The 22,399-nt window shown below is 49.7% G+C and overlaps 1 protein-coding gene across 10 annotated transcripts in view; it reads right to left on the reverse strand.

Annotated features, from left to right (window-relative positions):
* Window positions 1-22,399, reverse strand: part of RAP1GAP2 (RAP1 GTPase activating protein 2) — a 223,685-nt gene that overhangs the window by 68,689 nt on the left and 132,597 nt on the right. The window contains exon 1 of one of the 10 annotated variants that reach the window (XM_060646976.3): window positions 7,875-9,105. The exons of the other annotated variants lie outside the window; for them this stretch is intronic. Coding sequence (XP_060502959.1) covers window positions 7,875-7,901 — 27 coding nt within the window. The 5' untranslated portion in view covers window positions 7,902-9,105. Of the gene's footprint in view, window positions 1-7,874; window positions 9,106-22,399 lie in introns of those variants that run through there. 10 annotated transcript variants of the gene reach the window in all.

A 22,399-nucleotide genomic window follows, 5' to 3' on the forward strand; every position in this document is an offset into this window, starting at 1 on the left:
CCTCCAGACGCCCCTCCTTGTTCACTTGGGTGTCAGCCCCTGCCCAGGCAACGGAGAAGCAGCCATGAAGGAGCACAGTGTAGGAGGCCACAGACCTCCATCTCGCTGCCCTGCGCCCTACCTCCATCTGGTCCACAGCAGCCCTACATCTGGATGCGGCCTTTCCCTGCAGACAAGCAGCCACCTGTTCTTTCCTTCTTGCTATATCTCAGCTGGGGAGGTCTCCACCAGCACTGCCCCCTCTCCCTCATCCTCCCTCCGACCCTACTTGGAGAAGGGACACTCACTGCCACCCACCTGCTGCCCATAGGGTCCCTGCTAGGCAACCTGCCCTAGCTCTGAGCTCCTTTCTTCCCCTCCTGGAGACAGGATGTGTTTACACGTGAACGGCCTTTCTACAACCCCTGCCCAGGACGTACCACACGCCCGCTGCTCACAGCACAGGACGGTGTCGTCTGAGCACCTGCGCCTGGGAGTGGGCTGCGGTGGGGTAACGTGAGCCAGTCTGCAGAGCGTGGCAGAGCACCCAACACAACACGCTCGTGCACGGTAGCAACTGTCTCCTTGTCCCTGCCTATCTGAATCTAGGACACACCAAAGAGGCAAAGGTGTGTCGACGGCAACAAGAGACATGGAAACAAGACAAGGATGGAGGAGAAGGTGCTTCCAGGAAAATGGGATGGAGACATGGGCTGGGTGGTGCTGGGGGAAGAGGGAAACAGAGCAAGCTTCCTGTCCCCATAGGCAAGGAAGACACTGCAAAAGAAAAGGATTTCTGGAGAGTTTTGTAAAGAGATTTTTGGAAGGTTGGGAGAGCTAAGGAACACAGAGCACACCCCCCACAGGGAGCCAGACAGGATATGTCCCATGGCTGCCTAGCCAGAGCGCAAGTCTCACTGCTCTAACTCTGCTGCTGGCCTAGAGGTCCCCCTCCACAGCGCGGGCAGGGGGAGGGGGCCAGCTGGCCACCAGCCTAGCTGCCAAAGCCTGCGGAAAACGCTGGGGATGTTCCCCACAAGAAGACAAAGGGTAGGTTCGCTAGAATAGGAGATCCTCATAGGCAGGCCCTTGATTTCGTTCACTGCTATGTCCTTGGGCCTAGAATTGCCTGGCACATAGGAGATGCTCCAGGAACACGTGCTGAATGAGAGACTGATTACTCTGCCAAGCAAGCCAAGAACGAAGCAGGCGGTGGAGGCTGAGTCTTCGGCTTAGGAGTCTGGGCTAAAGAGGCCAGTGCTGATGCCAGTAAGTACTGTCTGCTCTTTGGCCACAGACTGTACCCCTCATCCTGGACAGCCAACTCTACCCCCAACAGGCACCTCCAATAAGTTGCATCCAGGCACAAGGAGTGCTCCATGCAAGCCTCCCTCCCCTTCTCTCTTATCCTACCTTCTTGCTCCTCTTTCCCTTCTTTGGGCTCCAATCCCACCAATTCACATTGAGCACAGCTCCTCGGCTGCTGGCGCCTGGAGACACTACTTCAGCTGTGTCATCTTGGGCCAGGAGTCTCCAGGGGTCTTTATTTACTATGACAACCGTGATGCAACAGAATTGCCTGAAAGGCTCGTTGAAAAACAGGTTTCGAGCCACCTCCCCCCGCAAGCTTCTAATTCCTGGCCAGAGAAGCTCCATTTATAACAAGTTGCCAGGTGATACTGATACTCCTGGTCTAGAGATCACACTGAGAACCACTAACTTGTGGAATTCATTGTACTTAATGAAGGTGATGTGTGATAGGGACCAACCTGGCCAGAGCAGAGGTGGAAGAGCATCAGGAAGAATGGGAAGATGGCTGGGTTCTTATGGAACATCTTAAAAATTAGGCAGAATTCTATTTAAATCTCCAAGGATTCGAAAATGCAAATGACTACAGGTACCAAGCAAGTAGCATAAGAGTGAAGGGCTAAGTGAAAAGATTGATTCAATAATCAAAAAACTTCCCAAAAAGAAAAGTCCAGGATCAGATGGCAACATGGTAAATTCTAACAAACATTTCAAGAAGAATTACCACCTGGGCACCATGCTGGGCTTAGAGCCTACTTAGAAAAAAAAAAAAAAAAAAAAAAAGGAGGGGGAGGGGGAGGATGGGGAAAAGAAATGGGGAGGAAGGGGAGGAGGAGGAAGTAGAAGAATTACCACCAATCCTTCATAAACTCTTCCAGAATATATAAGAGGAGGGAACACTTCCTAACTCATTATCAAAACCATACAAAGAAACTACAAGGGTAGGAAACTACAGACCAGTATCCCTGCTGGATACAGACGCAAAAATCCTCAACAAAACAGTAGCAAACCAAATTGAACAGCGTGCCATATGCCATGACCACATGGGATTTATCCCAGGAATGCAAGGTTGGTCCAACATAGGAAAATCAAGGTAATACATCATATTAATAGAATGGGGGGAGGGGGGAGGGACACATGATCATCTCAACTAATACAGAAAGAGCACTTGACAAAATCCAATAATAAAAATACTCAGAAAACTAAAAATAGAAAGAAACTTCCTCAATATGATAAAGGACTTTTTTTTTTTTTTTTTTTTTTATAAACCCAAGTCATGCTCAATGACACTGAAAGCATACTGAAAACTTATCCATAAGACCAGGAACCAAATAAGGATACCCACTCTCACCACTACTATTCAGTGTACTAAAAATTCTAGCCAAAGCAATTAGGTAAGAGAAAGAAATAAAAGGCATCCAAATTGGAAAGGAAGAAATAAAACAATCTCAATTTATAGATGACATGAACCAATATGGAAAAATCCAAAGAATACATACACACACACACACACACACACACACACACACACGCATGCACACGTTACTAAAGCTAATAAAGGACATTTAAAACCGTTTGTTACAAGCTCAACAAACAAAATTCAGTTGTTTTTATATATGAGCAATGAGAAATCTGAGAAGAAAATTAAGAAAACCATTCCATTTACAATAGCATTTTTAAAAATCTACTATAATTTTACCAAGGGGGTGAAATATTTGTACCCTGAAAACTACAAAACAGTGATGAAAGAAATTTAAAAAGACATAAATAAATGATACGACATCCCTTGCTCATGGGTTGAAAGACAATATTCTTAAAATAGCAATACTACCCAAAACAATCTAGAATGCAACCTCTATTAGAATCCCACTTGGATTCTTTGTAGAAATTGAAAAGCTGATCCTACAGCTGATCTGGAAACTCAAGGGAAAACATTCTGCCAAAACATTTTTTTTGTAGTACAATTGAGTTACATTAGTTTCAGGCGTACGTTTGACTAGTTTACACATTTTGCTATGTTCACCAACAAGAGTAGCTACCACCTGTCCTGATACCTCACTATTACTACAATGTCACTGACTGTATTCTTTATGCTGCTGTCCTTTATCCCCATGAGTTACTCATTCCATAACTAGAAGCCTGTATCTCCCACTCCCCTTCACCCATTTTGCCCAATCCTCCAAACCCCTCCCAAAACTGATGGCAACCGTTAGTCTGCTCTATGTATTCATTAGTCCGATTCTGCCCTTTGTTTACTCATTTGGGATTTTTCAGATTCCGCTTATGAGTAAAATCATCTGCATTTGTCTTTCTCAGTCTGACATTTCACTTAGCACAATACCCTCTAGGTCCATCCATGTTGTCTCAAATGGCACAATCTCATCCTTATGGCTACGTGATATTCCACTGAATACATATATACCACATCTTCCTTATCCATTGGTTAACAGACATGCCGTTTTCACATCTTGGCTATATTGTAACTAATGTGGCAATAAACACAGGGGTGCATGTATCTTTTCAAATTAGTGTTTTCGTATTCTTCTTCATAGTGGATTTACTGGATCATATGGTAATTCTATTTTTAATTTTTTGAGGAACTTCCACTGTTTTCCACAGTGGCCGCACCAATTTACATTCACACTACCAGTATATGAGGATTCATCTTTCCCCACATCCTTGCCAACACTTATTATTTCTAGCCATTCTGGCATGTGTAAAGTGACATCTCATTGTGGTTTTAATTTGCATTTTCCTGATGATGAGTGAAGTTGAGCATCTTCTCATGTGTCTGCTGACCATCTGTATATGTTCTTTGGAGAAATATCTGTTCAGGTTCTCTGCCTGTTTTTTGACCAGACTATTGGATATGAGTGGTTTGTTTGTTTGTCTGTTTGTTTTTTTATTTGAGAGGCTGGGGTAGGGGAAGCATGACTAGGGGAGAGGGATAGGGAGAGAGAATCCCGAGCAAGCTCCACGCTCAGCACAGGCCAGACATGGGGTTCGATCCCACAACCCTGGGATCATGACCTGAACTGAAATCAAGAGCCAGACACTCAACTGACTGAACCACTGGGTGGGTTTTTTAAATTTTTGGTGTTGAGTTGTGTAAGTTCTTTTGGATATTAACCCCTTATCAGATATATCATTTGAAAATATCTTCTCTCATTCACTAAACTGTCTTTCTGTTTTGTTGATGGTTTCCTTTGCTGTGCAAAAGATTTTTTATTTTTATGTCATCCCAATAGTTTATTTTTGTTTTTGTTTCCCTTGCCATAGGAGACATGTCTAGAAAAATGTTGCTATGGTCAATGTCAGAGAAATTACTACCCGTGTAGTCTTCTAGGCTTTTTATGGTTGCAGGTCTCACAGTAGGTCTTTAATCCATTTTGAGTTTATTTTTGTGTATTCTGTAAGAAAGTGGTCCAGTTTCATTCTTTTACATATAGCTGTCCAATTTTCCCAACACTATTAAAGAGACGGTCTTTTCTCCATTGTGTATTCTTGCCTCCTTTATCATAGATTAATTGACCATGTAAGTGTGGGTTTATTTCTGGACTCTCTATTCTGTTCCATTGATCTATGTGTCTATTTTTGTGCCAGTACCATACTGTTTTGATTACTACAGCTCTGTAGTATATCTTGAAATCTGGAATTGTGATACCTCTAGTTATGTTCTTCTTTTTCAAGATTGCTTTGGCTATTTGGAGTCTTTTGTGGTTGCATACAAATTTTAGAATTATTTGTTCTAGCTTTGTGAAGAATGTCGTTGGTATTTTGGTAGGGATTGAATTTAATCTGCAGATTCCTTTGGGTAATAAGGACATCTTAACAATATTAATTCTTCCAATCCATAAGCATGGAATATCTTTCCATTTGTTTGTGTCATCTTTAATTTCTTTCATCAATGTTTTATAGTTTTTGGAGGACTTTCACCTCCTTGGTTAAGTTTATTCCTAGGTATTTCATTCTTTTGGTTCAATTGTAAATGGGATTGTTTACTTAAATTCTCTGCTACTTTGTTATTAGAGTATAGAAACACTATCAATTTCTGGGTATTAATTTTGTATCCTGTGACTTTACTGAATTCATTTATTACTTCTAGTAGTTTTTTGGTGGAGTCTTTAGCATTTTCTTTGTATAATAATGTCATCTGCAAATAGTGACAATTTAACTTCTTTACCACTTTGTATACTTTTTTTTTTTTTTGTCTGATTGCTATGGCTAGAACTTCCAGTACTATGTCAAATAAAAGTGTCAAGATAGGACATCCTTGTCTTATTCCTGGTTGTAAAGGAAAACCTCTCAGTTTTCCACTACTGAGCATGATGTCAGCTGTGGGTTTTCATATTTCTCTATTATATTGAGGGATTCTTATCCTTCTTTTTGTTGATGTGGTTTATCACACTGACTGATTTGCGATTATTGAACTATCCTTGCATCTCCAGAATAAATCCCACTTGATTGCGGCGAATGATCTTTTTAATGTATTGCTGTATGCAGTTTGCTAATATTTTGCTGAGGATTTTTGAATCTATGTTTACCGGGGGTACTGGCCTATGGATTTCTTGTGGTGTCTCTGGCTGGTTTTGGCATCAGGATAATGCTGGCCTTGTACAATGTATTTGGAAGCTTTCCTTCCTCTTCTACTTTTTGGAATAGTTTGAGGAATACAGGTATTAACTCTGATTTGGCCAAATCAGCCCACAAGACAAGTTCCAAGCTCTGCCCTGTACAATAGGAAGCCAATAGGAATGTCCCTGAGCTGGAAAATGGGATGATGTAGGCAAAATTTTAGCAAGCCCCAAGGTGTCCTCTGTTGGGCACCCATGATGCATCAGGCACTGAACCAAGCACTTCACAAATGCCACGACAGAAGCCTCACAAGTGCCCAGGGAGTGGGTGAGAGGGTGGGAGGGTCAGAGCGGTTAAGCGACCTGCCCAGAGTAAACACCCAGTAAAGGCAGAACCCAGATTCAAGTCCAGATCTATCTGGGTTTGCCAACTCCACATCTCACGCACATGTCTGATGGGCATCTCAGACTTCACAAGCCCCAACGGAACTCCTGTTAATGTTCTTCCTCGAAAGCCTTCCTCCACCCATCCTGAAGCTCAGGACAAATCTCCAGGGTCATCACTGGATTCTTTATCCCTCATCCCTCACCCCCAATCTGACTGCAAGTCCACTGTCAAAATACATCCCAAGTCTGAGCACTTCTCCGCATCCACCCTGCCTCCACCAGGTCTCACTGTCCCTCAGCAGGACCATGCAGCGGCCTCCACACCAGAGCCTCCCTAATCAGCTCCCCATGTGATAGCCACATGGTCTTTCTGAAAGATAAAGCAGACGACACTGGTCTCCAGCTTAAAACCCTCCAACAGGGGTGCCTGGGTGGCTCAGTCAATTGTCAACTCTTGGTTTGGGCTCAGGTCATGATCTCACGGTTCATGAGACCAAGCCCCACATTCCGCTCTGTGCTGACAGAGTGAAGCCTGCTTGGGATTCTCATTCTCTCTCTCTCTCTCTCTCTCTCTCTCTCTCTCTCTCTCTCCCCCTCTCTAAATAAATAAATAAATAAACTTAAAAACTCCAACATGCCACTCCACAGCCCTGCCAAGGTGCAGGGGGTTCAGGCCATTTCTGTTTAGTCACAGGGTCACCAGGCTCACCCCCTGTCCTGGAGCTAGCAGTGGCACGGCCTCAGACTTGGAGGACGCCTTAGCCCTACCCCCAAACAAGCGTCCTGTCACTGCCCACACTCATCCCTAAACTGTCACCCTCAGCTCTCCTAGAGAAAGGAGGGTAACACGGCCCACTCCAGCCCACAGCAGACAGATCTGTGAGTGAGGAAGAGCCCAGCAGTCCCACTCTCACCCAGTCAATCCAGGACCCCCATGTTCCCTAGGACGGTACAAAGGTCCTGGCACAGAAGAAACAAGAGATCCACGGAGCCTTCAAGGACAATCTGGCTTTGGCAGGAGAGGACCTTGACTCCTCACGCCAGCCAGGAACATTGCACACACACCACTACCTGGTGCACACTGACTGCACGGCTCAGGGGCTCTGTGACAGGACGCAGAGCCCCTGCCAGGGCCATCCGGGGCGCCACGGCACAAAGGGGAGAGGGGGCTGGACCTACAGGGCAGGCCTGGCCAGCTCCGAGTGTGCACAGCCAGGCAGAAGCCCAGCAAGAGAGTCCCTCCTCCCTCTCTCACCTGGGCACCCCACCTGCAGCCGGCCGTGGGGCCCCTCAGGCTCCAGCACAGCGCCTACAAGCCTTGTCAGACTCGCACAGAGATGAGCCCCGCCCGGTCCCCTGCCGGGACCCCATCTCAGATCTCCAGGCCAGGGAGGAAAGGCTCTTGTCCCCAACTCTGTCCCGCGGCCTCCCACAACCCCCTCCACACACATAGTCCCCACTGTCCCTGATCTTTGTCCCTCCTTCCCCTGAGTGACAGGTGGCTTCCATGCCCCATGGCAGGCCAAGAGCCACCAGGGGCTCCCTGCCAGGCAAAAGGAGAAGGGGGTCTGGCTGCTCGGGCAGCAGGGCCTGGCCAGGCACTCCTCCACAGCCTGGGACACTCACCAAAAGATTCTTCAAGAAATCCATCATCTTCTACCCGTGCCTTCCCCTGCAAGTTGGAGGGGCCTGTCTGTCTGCCTGAGCACCACTGTAGCTGTTGCTGCCACAACCCCAGCAGCTGGGCTGCTGACGTTGGACAACTTCCTTAAGATCAAACAAGGAACTGCAGGATTTGGGTGTCCGCCCGGAGCTGTTATTCCACATTGACTAGCCCTGACCTTTGACCCCTCCTCTGCCAGTGCCATTTTCCTGGGAACCCAGGGCTGGCGGTCATGTGTCATAAGAGCAAGGGGTGCCTCCCAAGGGATGCATCCTGCCAGCAGGTTGTAAGAGGAGGCCCACTTGGGGGCCTGGGGGATGGAAGGCAGGACCCCCCATGCACGGGGCCTCAATGTTCTCATCTGTGAACTGGGAAGCCCTATATATAAGGAGAGTAAGAACAAAGTAAAAGAAAGACAGCAGGTGTCTGCGACTTTAAAGGCATTCTCGTGAACCCCACAGACCCTGAAACGTCGTCCTATTCAAAGGTTTGAAGCCACACCTGAAAAAGTAAGTGGCTCCTTTCCAGATGGGGCTTGTACGAGGAGGGCAGCGGCACAGCAAACTGCTTTCTTTCACAAAGAGCCTGAGGGGTTGGTTTTTTGGTTTTTTTTTTTTAGAATCATTACATGCATTTCTTCGGTTAAAAAACAAAAATTTCTATGTGCTTTCAAAAAGAGAGCAGTCCTCATGACCTACGTTTATCCCATAAGAAAAATTAAAAACAAATAAAGCAAATGGCTTGGACAGATACACTTGGCCTCCACAGCTCAGGGCCCAGAGGCGCCAGAGTGCTGTGCCATTAATAAGAACGTAAGTGTGGGGAGCGAGGAGCCAGGCCCCGGAGCTCAGCCCAGGGCTCACCTGGGTCTCAGAGTCTCTTTCTAATACTAATAAACATATTACATTTAATATCCACCCACAACCCCCGGTCCCATTCCAGCTTTGGGCAGAAAGCAATGTCCCTGGCTCAGAAGGAGAAGAATGAATTTTTTTAATCCCTCCAAAAAAGGCGGTGTGGCGTGGGGTAGCTCTGGACTTGCTGTGGCAGACAAGGTTCTAACTCGTGGCTCTGCTGCTATAAGCTGTCACTCACCTTCTGAGCCTTAGTGTCCATATCTGTAAAATGGACAGATCTGACCCACTTGGCAAGGTGTTTTAGAACAGGATTGGGGTGTATATACTGTGTCCCATGGAGGACGAAACACAAAGACCTTCAGCCTTTTAGCTGATAGCATGAAAAGTACCCCAGCACCCGCTCAGCCCCACCCAAGAAGCTGATCTGGTCCCCGCCTTCCCTCCCCTGACCCAGCCCACCACCAGGCACAAGACCCATCTCCTTTCCCCAGCCCAGCCCCACCATGCTCCTGCTTGAGCTTCAGGAAATGTCCCCAGGGGCTGGAGGAGGGCACAGCTCAACTGAGGTCAGAGAAGGCCTTGGCATGGGTCCATCCCTGGGGGCTTCAAGTGACACTGGAAGTCATAAGGGGTGGGGGGAGAAGGGCAGAGTTCTAGGATGTGCACACAGTTGTAGGAGGCATGAGCTAGGGAGAGCCCTGGCTGCAGAGAAGGCTGCCAATGTCCCTTCCAACTCTTAAGACTTTGATAGATAACCAGTCTCCCTGCCCCTGGGGAAAGGTACCCAGAGTAAGGCTCCTGCCTCTTCAACATCCTCCCTGCTCCCTCCTGCACCTGCTTCCGGCTCATCTGCATTCCTGCTCGGAGCCAATGAGTCATTTAGCTGAGCCCTCACCCCGCCCTGCCACACCCACTCCTGCAGGCCAGCTCCCCAGGATACCCTCCCCAGAATACTTCTGCAACCCCCCTGCCACAGCACCCCAGCGCCCAGGGAGCCTCATGGTCCAATCCCCTGCCTCTGCACAGGAATGCATTCAGAGGCGGCAGCAGTGAGGAAGGAGACAGGGAACTAACTGATTCCCTCTGAGCCAAGCACTGGCTTCAGGCAGGGCACCCAGTGAAGATCAGCCTCAGTCCCTTCTCTTACCTGCTCCCCTCTATTTGGTTGACTCCTACTTGCCCTTGAAGCCTTAGCTTGCAAATCACCTCTTCTAGGAAGCCTTCCTGGCTTCTACCTCTCCCCCAGATGGTACACCCACAGCATCCTGCATATGCCCTATGGAATCACTTCTTGCTCTGTATTTTAATTTGTTTGTCGCCATCACCCCCCACCCACCGAATTCATCTGTAATCTCAGCACCTGGCACACAGGTGCTCAACAAATACTTGCTGAATGAATAATCAAATAAAAGCACTGAGTTCCATCTAGTGACTAAGAGAATCACCTAAGTAAATAATCACAACCCAATAAAAGAGGGGGAGTAATGGGGATAAGCCAATGCCTGCATGGATGCACAGAGGAGTGGGCAACAGCTATGCTACAAAGGAAGGACTTTCCAGAAAGGAGTTACTCTCCCCATTTCGCAGTAAGACCACAGCGATACAAGAAAATCAAGTCCTGAACCTAAGGATGCACAGTGGTAGAGCAGGAGTCAAGATCCAGGCCTAGGATTCGTTCCCACTACCTCCCATTTGAGTCTTAGGATAATCTAGTTGGGGAGGAGGTGGAAAATGAAGCTCAGAGAGGTTAACTGACCTGCTTAGGGTCACACAGCCTGTGAGGAGCAGAGCCAAGTGTATCAGGTGAAAGAGGGGATAAGGTGGGAGAGAATGGAGAGGAAGAAGGGGAAAGGGTGGGGGGAAAGGTGTCTGCCTTTGCTAAACTCGAGAGGGCAGGAAAGAGGCTGTGGGCAAGGAGGCCCACAGCGCCTGGCAGGATCATGAGCAGCGGTGGCAACAGGACCACACCCTGGTGGCCTCTCCAGAGGGACAGGCAGGGCCGAGACAATAAGTCCTGAGGACAGCAAAGCACAGAAGAAGGAACGAGGGCCAGGGAGACAAACAGCCATGCTGGTGGAACAAAACTACCCACTGACCACGGGGAGGTCGGCGGGGGGGTGGGGGGGGTGGAGATTAAGGTCTGAGCAAAACTCCCCTGTCATATTAGCCTCCATATCTTTGAAATGGGACCTCTCTTCCTTCTACACCAGAAAATCCACTATTAAGGATGCCCAACGGGGGCACCTAGGTGGCTCAGTCAGTTAAGCTTCCAACTTCAGTTCAGGTCATAATCTCATGGTTTGTGGGTTCAAGCCCACATCGGGCTCTGTGCTGAAAGCTCAGAGCCTGGAGCCTGCTTCAGATTCTTTGTCTCCCCCTCTCTCTCTGCAACTCCCCCACTCATTCTCTCTCTCTGTCTCTCTCTCTCTCTCTCTCAAAATAAATAAACATTTAAAAAAAATTTTTAAAGGATGTCCAATGGTAATAATTTGATTACAAAATATCCTGCCTATAGCAAGTTCACCTGGGCCAGCACAGTTTCCTTCCCTACCTGGCATTTTTCAATAGCAGCTGTGGTCCCAGAGAAAGAGCACCAGAGTGGGAGTCAGACAGACCAGCATCCAAATCCTAGCATAGCCACTGGCCAGCTATGTGACCTTGAGCCCCATTTTCTTCATTTGTAAAACTGGAATGATGATCCCCACCTTCCCGGGTGCTTCTGATGAAATGAGATGACAAACGTACATGCGCCTAACACAAGGACAGCAACTGATCAACAACATCTTCCAACTCTGAATCTGTCGAGTTTATAGACTACCTTCATGATGGGAGCAGGTGACATTTACGGGGCTCTTGTCTTATGTGCCAGGTCCTGGACTCCAATCCTCATGACCACCTCGGAGGCCGTCACTATTATTATCCCCACTCTACATGTGTGGAAACTGAGGCTGAGAGAAGAAATAACTAGGTCAACAGCCAGCATCGGCGAGACAAATACAGTCAGCCTCCAGAGTCCAAGTTCTGAACCAGCACTCTAACAGGGCCCGGGGGCATTGTTGGGATCAGCTGGTGGGTATACACGCAGCAGAAGGCTCGGGGTCCAAATCCCACCTGTCCTTCCCTAAAATCTTTCTGAAAGCCCTCGGCCAGAATTCCCATAGCACTTGATTTGATTTGGGTACATATCATATCCTGTTTCCTCCTAATGGCTAGGTGACTGGCTGATCTTTCCTCTCAATTAAAAACTCCTGGCAGGTAGAAGCTATGTCTATATACACCAGATTTCATCAAACCCAAAAATGACCTCCATTGTAAGATACACATTATTTTATGTATCACTAACAAAGCAAAAATACCACCGGCCACAAACTCTGGCATGCATTGGCAGTGAGATGCAGCCTGGTTTCACAGACGTGAAATGGGGGTTTGTGGGGGAGTGTATCTTAGAAGCGATGAAATACAGTAGTAGCTGCACAGTAATTATTTGTACTCAGTAATTATTTCTTGGGGCAGCAGAAAGAATACTAAACTTGAAATCACAAGCCTCAAGTTAGTGTCTTACCAGCTGGCTAAGGGGAGTGCTACATGTACCTCTCTAAAATTCAGTTTTCTCATCTATGAAGTCGGGGAAAGAATTCTTCCCTTCCGAGGTAGTTGTGAGAACCAGAAGCGTTCAAGAAAATGCTTCATAAACTGTAAAGCACTGTCCCAGCTAAAGTATAAGCAGGATGTACAGTGGATGATGAACACCATCAGTGGTTACAACCAAGGCGGGGAGGCCCTGTGGGTGTTTGCAAGGGGCACTGCCTTGGGGCAATCCAGGCCCATTTTCCAGGAAACAACTGAGGCTCCTGCTTCCAAGATGTCCCTACCTTGGAACAAGGGCATGGCACTTGTTCCCAGGCCTGCACTGGTTAAGGAATTGTGAAGTCTACACAGTAGAGGCTCTCCAAGCCAGCCTTTGGGGTGCCGGGCTGTAGTGCTTCTGGACCTGGTCTAGTCTGCGGCCTGAAACTCCGAGGCTTCCGAACAAAGGTGGGCTCAGGTTCAGGTCCAAGGCTCCCAGTGGGGGACTGGACAAACAGCTGTGTAAATCTCATGGGGTTATCAAGTTATAGGCCTGCAAAGGGTGAGCCGGGCTGTCAGGCAGCAGCCTACACGCAGGAAAGTGAGGAGTCAGCCTGGCTGTGGTCTCATCGGTGGCCACACTGTGGCCCTCTGTTTCTGTCTATCCTGAGGAATAGGAAATATAGCAGCCCTGAGGCTGAGAGGGTGGGAGCAAAGGGCAGCGTTGGCCTCCAGGAAAACCTCTGCTTCCCCCCAAGTCTTCTTGTCCCTGAAATGCAAAGTGTCCTGAGCTCCGTGGCATTTCTCTCTCCTAATTGCCACTGGTGGGTGGGTGTCTGGCTGGGTGTCAGAGACGTGGCTCCCCCCCTCCATCACTCTTTGGTGGTCTTTGTTCCCCAGGCAAGGTACCTGCACAAACCAGGGCACCTTCCAGCTCACCCTCTCCCCGTACGCTTCCTTCCCCTCTCCCTCTCTCTGCTCTCCCTCCTGCCCACTTTTCTGCTGGCTCTCTGAGAGCAGAAACTGCAGCCGTGCTGTCCAGCACACCTGGACTCTGGGTTTGTAGAGAGGACGGCGGAAGCCTTCTGTACCCTGCCTCTCCCCCTCGCCCTCCACTGAGTAAGTTTTAAGAACCAGGCACTCCTGACCTGGTGCCAACGGGCAGCCTCCCCCGGTCCTGGCCTTGACCTGTACCTGCGAGAAAGGAGAGGCTGCAGAGGCTGCCACTGGGCTCACCCATTCAGAGAGAAGCCACCCCAGCCCCGACACGGGACCTGCACCCTCCCCAGCAGACCCTGCTCCCCTTCGCTTATCTCAGGAGCTGTCCCCTGCCCTCCCGTGGGAGTGTCCCTGCCCTCCTGGCAGGCTAGCACTACCTCAGGGAACCATGAACACACCCAGCTACCACCAGGGAGAGTGTCCTCATCCTGCCGGTCTCTTGGCTGTGACCAGAGCTCAGCTCACTTATCTCCAAAATAAAGACTCCTCCTGGTCTCACTCCCTAACTCACTCTGAAGCTTGAGGCAAGACCGAGTTGAGGGACACCAACTTCACACCATTTCTAAAGTAGGAGGCACCGTCCACCACGACATATACCACACACCAACCAGCCTTCTCAACAGGCCTCTCCTAGCTCTGTGCCTCAGTTTCCACTCTCACTCAGAGTATACAGGAGCCGCCCTCCCCGCCACTGGGGCCAAGCGGTCACCCCAGAGGCACCTGGCTGCTCCCAGAGCCCTCCTCCCTGGGAGGTGCTTCCAGCTGTACAACCGCTGCTCTGAGACCAAGAAGAAAAAAGAAGCTCTCCACCCCCCAAGCCCAAACCAGCACTGTTACTAAGTGGCAAGAGCGAGGTTTAGAGATTATCTAAGTCAGAATTGCAATTATCCAGGCTCTTCCTGTTAACACTGCCCTCCATCCAGGACAACAGATCCCTGGGATTTGGCTGAAGCCAGTCCCTTGCCTAACACAGAGCGGGTTCTCATCAGATGCACTGGACTGAAAACGGAATAAATCAATACATGTGTTTGTGCCGCTGGGTTTGGCTAAGCGAAGGGCAGTATCAGAAAAGAAGTCATAGGAGATGGGTAACTTTGGGGGCTCGTGCTCCCAGTATGCCTGAGAGATGCCATCTGAGTCATCCCACCTCAGCCCTGGTGGCCCCTAAAAGGCCCAACTGTCTCCTCCCTGGAGGGAGAAGGCAGAAGGAAGTCTGGGGGGCTCCACCCCCCTCCTTGCTGAGGGTTTCGTTTCAGGCTAACCTGCAGGAAGGGGACATCTGCAAATTGCATGTTCTTTCCCTTCCCCATCTTCCAATTAATGATTACCTAAATAAATGCTTCGGTCCCGAGCGACTCGAACAGCCCCAGAGCTCCAACAGCCTAATTATACACACACAGCCACGTGGGGACGTTGACACTGAACAGCTCTTTCCCATAAACCATATGTCAAGTTACACGATTGTCCCGCCTGCTTTTGCCAGCTGAGGCTGATGAACGGGTACTGGGGCAAGTGCAGGCCCTTGTAAGATCAGGGCGAGGCCATTGGGCTGCCCACCTCAGGCCCAGCTGTCCCGGCTGGGGGGCAGCAGCGGGCTACAAAGACACCACACCCACATGGGGTCCTGCAGCATCCACCTCCCACACAGACGCCCCAAACAAAGGAACTACAACAAAGAACAACCCAAATGTTCACATCCGCCATACACCCACCCCCCAACACACACACACACACACACACACACACACACACACACGGTACACACTCACTCATGCAAACACACACAGGCTTGGTCCTCTGGGGTTTGTGGGCCCCCAAGGTGAGGACCATTAGCCAGCTGCACACGCCCTCCTGCAATAAACAGTTGTATCTGTTGCTGTTTCTAATTTGCCTGCCCAGTGGTCCCCTCCTCAAAAGCAGACAACAAAGGAGGCACGCAGTGAAGGAGGACCAAGTCGAAGACCTCAGCCTTCTTCTCACAATCCAATTCCTTTCCTACCAAAAGATCTGTGTATCCAGTGGATACGCTGGAAGCAGTGTGGGCGCCTGGCTCAGAGGGCTAGTGCCACCTTCCAGACCTCACACTGAGGCCGCACGCAGGGCAGGACTGACACAGCAGATGAGCGGGCCACGCAGGGAATGTGGGACGCGGTAGCAGATGCACCCATTCTGACTGAGGAGGCCGCCGCCGTCCCCACTTGGGCACGGTCTCCCTAAGGATGTCTCCAGGAGCACCTGAGTTGGGGAGGTAGGCAGCGGACAGGGTGGTGGGGCCCTAGCGCCTGGCAGCCTGACCTCCTGGGTCTGCCCAGCTGATTTTGCAGCCGGTGGCTTGTCACTGCTCCCCAGCCCCCAGTAGCCCCAGCCCCAGGCCACTCGCTAGTGTTAATGGTACTGGCCACAAGGGGGCCTGGTGAGCCATACGGGGAGTCCAGACCCACAGCTGGGCTCCAAGTCACTCCCTGTGATGAAGGGGATGAAGTGGAAACAGGTGATGCCAGAGGTCTATCTAAAGAGAGGGCTGACCTTTTACAGACTCGGACACACTTCCAGGACCTCTTCAGGTCCCCACGGGCAGGTGATGTGCCCTAGCCCCAAGGCACAGCCCCACTTTCACTAAATTGGGAGTTCCTTTTGGCCACGAGGCTTGGGCTGGAAGGCTTGCACTCACCCATATGACCTCTCCTAGCACCACCAGGCGGCCTGGATTTGTCCCGCCCTGGGAAACAGTGTACCCTGAATGCAAAAGGAGCCCACTGCCTTCTCAGGGCAGGGCAGTCATGGGGTCTTAGCTACTAGGATAGTCTGGCCATGCATAAGAGACCCCACCTCCAGCTCCAGCTATGCTTGGCCAATCTGGTCCGTTCTGGGGAATTCTGTACACCTTAGGTGACACAATCTTCCTGTCTCCATGACTAATCAATCTGGCCCCATAGCTCCCCTGAAACTGCTCTTTTCAAGGTCACCAATGACCCCCATGTTGCCAAATCCAAGAACTTTTGCCCTTGTCATCATCTCTCAGCACCACTCTCGCTTCCAAATTAGCATTTCCAAATACATATTTGTTTTCCCACTTCGTTGCCTCATGAATATCCAAACACAGAACCTCCAGAATTGGGCCCCTGATATTCCCCCCAGAACCTTTCCAAGCCTTTCCATCTCAAAAAAATGGGTCCAAAATACCCATCGCTCAAGTCCCATCTAGGACAACTAGACATCTAGCTCCCGCCCCCGTCCAGCCCAACAGCACCCCTGTTTGCTCAACCTCTTCAATATAAGTCAAATCCATCCATTTCTCCTCATCTGCACCACGAACCACCCCCAGTCTCAAGCCCCCTCCAACTTTTTGCCCAGACTAAAGCAGCAGACCCCAATCTGATCTCCCTCCTTCCACTTTTGCTGATCTACAGTCCATGGGGCCCATGCCCACCACAGAGCTCTCTGTGAAGTCGAAGGCACAATCTGGACGCACAGCCCCAGAGCCCTGAACCAGGCCGGGCCACCAGCTCCTGCCCTCGAAGCCCCACCCAGCTGAGGAGTCCAGGCTAGCTCCAGGGTCTCTCAAGAGTCTTGCCCAGGTGACCGGGTGATCGTCCTCCTGGGGCTGAGGCCGTAAGTCCCCCGCCCCCTCCGTGTCCCTGACGACAGCTGATAGCCAATTCCCAGAAGAGACCATCTGGGTCTTGGTGCACAGCACCCCCCACGCTCGTGCATCAAGGAGATTTAGAGATTATCAGTGAGCTGGAAGTCCCTGCCGGGGTGTTTGCACGCCCTGTGATATTGCGTTTTAAACATGTGTGTCTGTTTACTCTCCCTGCCAGGGCTTTGCTGTCCGCCCCGTAGCCAGGCAACACTATCTGACCTGGGGGACCGTGAGGGGGACTTTCTGCGCCAGGCAGGTCACCTGGGGAGGGTTATCTAAGTGCAGCCAGTCTCAGCATAATGAAGCTCCTGTCTCCTCTCCCACACCTTGCCTTCCTCACCCTCAGATGATCCCGGGCCACAGGCCCACAGGTCCACAGCAGACCACTCTGATGAGATGAAGTAAAGTAAATGGGAGGAAGAGGACAGTGTGCGGTAAGAGGCCAGGCAACGGCACACCTCCTTTCAAGAAAAGATTGGACAGCTCCAAATCAGGGCTGAGTGAAGCTCACATAAGTCACTTTTCTGCCCTCAAGGCAGGGTAATATATTTCCACCTGGATGGGGGAATCAGCAAATTGCTGACCTGAGGTAACAGAATTGAGGTCACATCTCAGCTCTCAACAGTATGAGTGCTGTGTGGCCTTTGCTCTGTGGAAAAGCTTAGGGACAAATGACGTGCCTACCCTCAAAACCCAAGAGCGGGGAAGGACATTTGAACTCATATACTTTGGTCATGGGCTCCCAAAGCAATGAAGTCAGGCAGACAGACAATCAGCCACCGAGCATGGAACCCCAAAAGAGGAAGACCTACTGTGTGTTGGCTTCTCAGATTTCCTTAGAAAGTAGGGAAAAGTCCTCCATCTTACAGATGAGAAGCTCAAGTCTAACAAAGCCCAGTGTCTCCCACTGAACCGTGGAGGTGGCCTGACCTTGCCATAGCTGAATAATAACCCCCTCCAAAAGATGCTCTTGTCCTGACCCTCAGAACCTGTGAATATATGAGGCGAATATAAGGGGAATTGGGTTGTGGATGGAATTAAGGCCGCTAAATCGGCTGACCCTAAGATGTTTAGAGGTCCTAGACCATACAGGTGTGCCCGATGCAATCAAGAGTCCTGCTAATCAGGAGGCCAGACGGAGAGAAGCAGGGAGACGGCAAAATGGGAGGACTTAGCCCAACGTCACTGCTCCGAATGGAAGGGAGGAGCCCCGTCAACACCTTGTTTAGCTCGGTGAGACCCACCTCAGACTTCTCACCTCCAAACATGATGAAAAACCTGTGTTATCTTAAGCCGCTAAGTTTGTGGTCGTTAGTTTCAGCAGCCACAAGAAGCCAGTACTGACCTCTTGACAGGAACCATCCAAGAAGATTTTATGGAAGGGAGGAGCACCATGCCTCTCACTGGGTAACCTCTCCTCGCTCCTCAAAACTGAAATGCTCTGCGGCCTGGGGTGAACTTTTACTTTGGTATTTTGATACCTGCCTTGAAGCCCTTTGCTGACCTTCAAGAAACCAGGTGTGGACCCCTGACCGCCACTGGGCCTGGGACTCATGCAGCAAGAAGAAAGGCTGCCCAAGCAGGTGGCAGAGAACCCAGACATGCAAAGAAGACTTGGGGCCCTGCCTGTCCAAGGCAACTCAGGCTGGTCTGATGAGCTGGGATGCCTGGGCCTCCTGGCTCCCACCTATGCTGCCAGCACTAACCTCAGGGGCCTTGGGCTCTGGGTCCTGGCATCAGCCCTGCTCTCTAGGCGACCAGGCCCAACCCTGACACTTACTAGACCCTTCCAGCGCTGGAAGATCCACCTTCCTGCTCCCCAGATCTGACCGTGGTTCCTAAGCTACCTTCTGCTTTACTATTCTGGTGTTTGAAGGATTTGCTCTGAGGCTCCCAGACCCCCAGGATCCATCCCCTCATGGGGTAGTTACAGAGAGAGCATCATGCAAGGATTTCCTGCCTTTGTGAGTTTACCCAGGCTGCCCTTGTCTTCACACCCAAGCAGGGACCACTGGACCCCTTAGTGGAGGTCATGTCTCATCTTGGGTCACTCTCAGGGGTAGTTTCTGCGGCTTTTGCCTCCTTGCAGCCATCACACCCTCAAAGACTAGAGATCGTGTCTTCCTAGTTCAACAAAAGGTCACCAAGTATGAGGAGACAGAGAAAAATAAGTCACAGCTCCTGCCTCCTGCTTCACATGGCCTAACTCTCCTGACCACCGAATGACCACCCCAAAAGGACACTCAGATGCTGTCCCAAACTCTATCTGGACATCCAAGGGGAGGTTAGGAGGGGGGCAGGGAGTGGCGGGGATCCAACTGGATTCTCAGAATCATCCTGATCTCCAATACATCTCTGGGGTGAGATGCAATTCGGGTCTCCTGAGCCCAGGCCACCTACCAGGACTAGCCTCTGAGAGGGAGAACCCTAGAAAAAACAGGTGAACATCTGGCAGAGGTCTTAAACCCAGCCACTTTCAGGAGCTGGGGAGGATATGAAGAGCATGTCCCTCCCAATAATACTGAAAGGAATCTTTCAACATCATGTTGGTCAAAGGAAGCCTATGTGAGGACTAACTGGGTGGGGCCAAGCCCACCAGCCCTCCACCTCACCTCTCCCATCCCCTTCCACCCTTTCTCCCACCTTCTCACCCTCCACCCTCTCCTTGCCTTTTCTCCTCTCCCCACCCCCTTTCCCTTCTCGCCAGTCTCCCTTTCCTCTTCTGCTGCACATGACACCACCCGGTCATCCACCCCTCACTCCTGGCTTTCCATTTAGAGCTAACCAGCCATCATATTAACATCTGACATTTCAGAAACTTCTCTATCCTGCTGCCAAATCAAATCAGCTCAGGGGCACCTGGATAGCTCAGTAGGTTGGGCGTCTGACTTCGGCTCAGGTCATGATCTCACTGCTCGTGGGTTTGGGCCCGCGTCGGGCTCTGTGCTGACAGCTCCGAGCCTGGAGCCCGCTTCAGATTCTGTGTCTCCCCCTCTTCTCTGCCCCTCCCATGCCCGTGCTCTGTCTCTCTCTGTCTCTCAATAATGAATAAATGTTAAAAAAAATTTTGAAAAAAAAAAATCAAATCAGCTCAGCCCACATCATTTGCTAACAAACCCAATTGACTCCCAAAACGGGCTCCATTTCCGCGTGTAACTAAGCCAGGGGGGCTCCAAGGGCTCCCTCCACAGACACCCTGCCAGGCCAGCCTCCTGCTAAGGGCAGGGCTGCTCCCATCCAAAAGAGTGTGTCATGCCCGCTGAGGGGCCAAGTTCACAGACTTGAGTCGCCTCCTCCTCTCCAAAGAGCCAACCTCTATGTTATAAAGTTGAAATAATTTAGCAAAATAATAATAATGTCTCTACCCACAAAGATTTGTCACTGTTTGTTTGCTTGTTTGTTTTAATCTTTTATTTCATCTTTAGAGGACTCTTCCAGAAATTAGTATCTCCTACAGAGAGGAAACATTTACCTAAACTTCAGCAAATCCTTCTGAGCTGCTTCTGTTTTTTTCCTCACTGGTTAAATGCAAATAAAATCAAATTTAACTCTTTTTATTACAAAGGAGCACAAACGGTGAGATCCCATTTATTTATGCCTCTGTCTGGGTGTACAATGCCGAGATGTCTGTACCCTTAGCAAATGGTAGGAAGGAACATGTCTGGATGGTAGGATTATTATCAGGACTTTTTTCCTACTTTCTTTGCACTTTACAATTGCTCAATTTTTTAAATAAGAGACATGTATCATTTTATTAAAAATAGTTTGGTTTTTGTATGGAAACCAATTTGACAGTAAATTTCATATATTAAAAAATAAAAAATAAAATAAATAAAATAAAATAGTTTGGTTTTTGTTGGGTTTTTCACTTGCAAAAAAGTCTTATGAAAATTGTCCTCCAAGAAAATACTAAGTTTTTGTTCAATGCCACATTCTTAAGGCTGGATCAGTCAATGAAGACTCATAACTATCTGTTATGAATATTTTTTTAATTTTTTTTAACGTTTATTTATTCTTGAGAGAGAAACAGAGAGACAGAGCATGAGCCAGGGTGGGGCAGAGAGAGGGAGACACAGAATCCGAAGCACGTTCCAGGCTCCGGGCTATCAGCACAGAGCCCAACACGGGGCTCAAACCCACCAACCGCAAGATCATGACCTGGGCCAGAGTCAGATGCTCTTGCCTGTCATGTAGCCCCAGGCCGAAGGAATGTATGGAACTACCAGAAACTGGAAAAAGCAAGCAAGGATTCTCCTCCCCTAGTGCCTCTGGAGGGAGCACAATCCTACCGACGCTTTGGTTTCAGACTCCTGGCCTCCAGAACTGCGAAAGAATAAATTTCTGTCATTTTAAGCCACCAAGTTTGTGGCTTTTTGTTACAGCAGCCCCAGGTAAGGAATATATACTCCAAGACCTGAAACTCCATTTCCACACTCATCTAGGAGCAGAGAATCTGCCAGGGGCCGGGGTGGGGGAGCCAATGGGAGAGACACACACAGGAGGTACTTACTTGGGCTCATAACTGTGGAGGTGCTATCTCTTCAGGAACAAAAAAAGAACCCACCATCCACTGACTCCCAAAGTACCAGACACACTAGGCAAGTGTCAGGTAAATGACACACATGCATGGGAGTGGGGGAGAAAGGCAAGGCATGGAATCTGGGAGGGCCCCCTCCCAAGCCACTCTCTTCGAGGAAGTGTCTATGGCAGCTGGAAGAGAAGAAGAGTGGGATCATCAATGAAACCACCCCACAAGCACTCAGCTCACTGCCCACAATAATAACCACTGGCATCCATTACATACCAACACGTAACACGAGCATGTGCTTTGCGAAGCCCTCATTCGCCCACTGCCTTCTGTAATCCTCGCAGCAACCCTGTGGGGTGAGCTCAGTCTACAGATGAAGGGACTGAGATTCACGGATCACTGAACTGCACAATGTCACATACTTACTAAATTCCAGGCCCAAGGCTCTGTCCCACACATTCATCACAGGAGGCAGGACCCAAAATAAGCAGGGATGTCAGAGTTGGGGTTAGGACAGCTGGTCAAGCCTTCAAAGGCAGGTGGCATGACTAGGGCTGGAGCAGTGAAGGAAGCATCCCTTGGGAGACTCCCAAAATGCCAACTGCTCTATTAGGGCACAAGACCTGTCTAGAAGCATAGACTCGTTTTAGTATTAGCCGCAGGCAATAGGAATTAGGAAGGACACTCCTAACAGGGATAAACAGATCGTGAAATGCATTCCAAGGCCAACCATGGACTCTCCAAGGCCCTGAACTGCCAGGGTCTACACTCAGTCCAATCCCAAAATCCTTTATGCAGATGCTGGCCTTGCAGGTCCTTTCTGTCACCATGGGGATCAGCCTCGCCTGTAACCCCTGACTGGCTCTGGGCAGCCCAACCACAAGGGATGGAAAC

This window comes from Panthera onca, chromosome E1 (assembly GCF_046562875.1).
Source record: "Panthera onca isolate mPanOnc1 chromosome E1, mPanOnc1 haplotype 2, whole genome shotgun sequence".
In the NCBI taxonomy this organism is placed as follows: Eukaryota; Metazoa; Chordata; class Mammalia; order Carnivora; family Felidae; genus Panthera; species Panthera onca.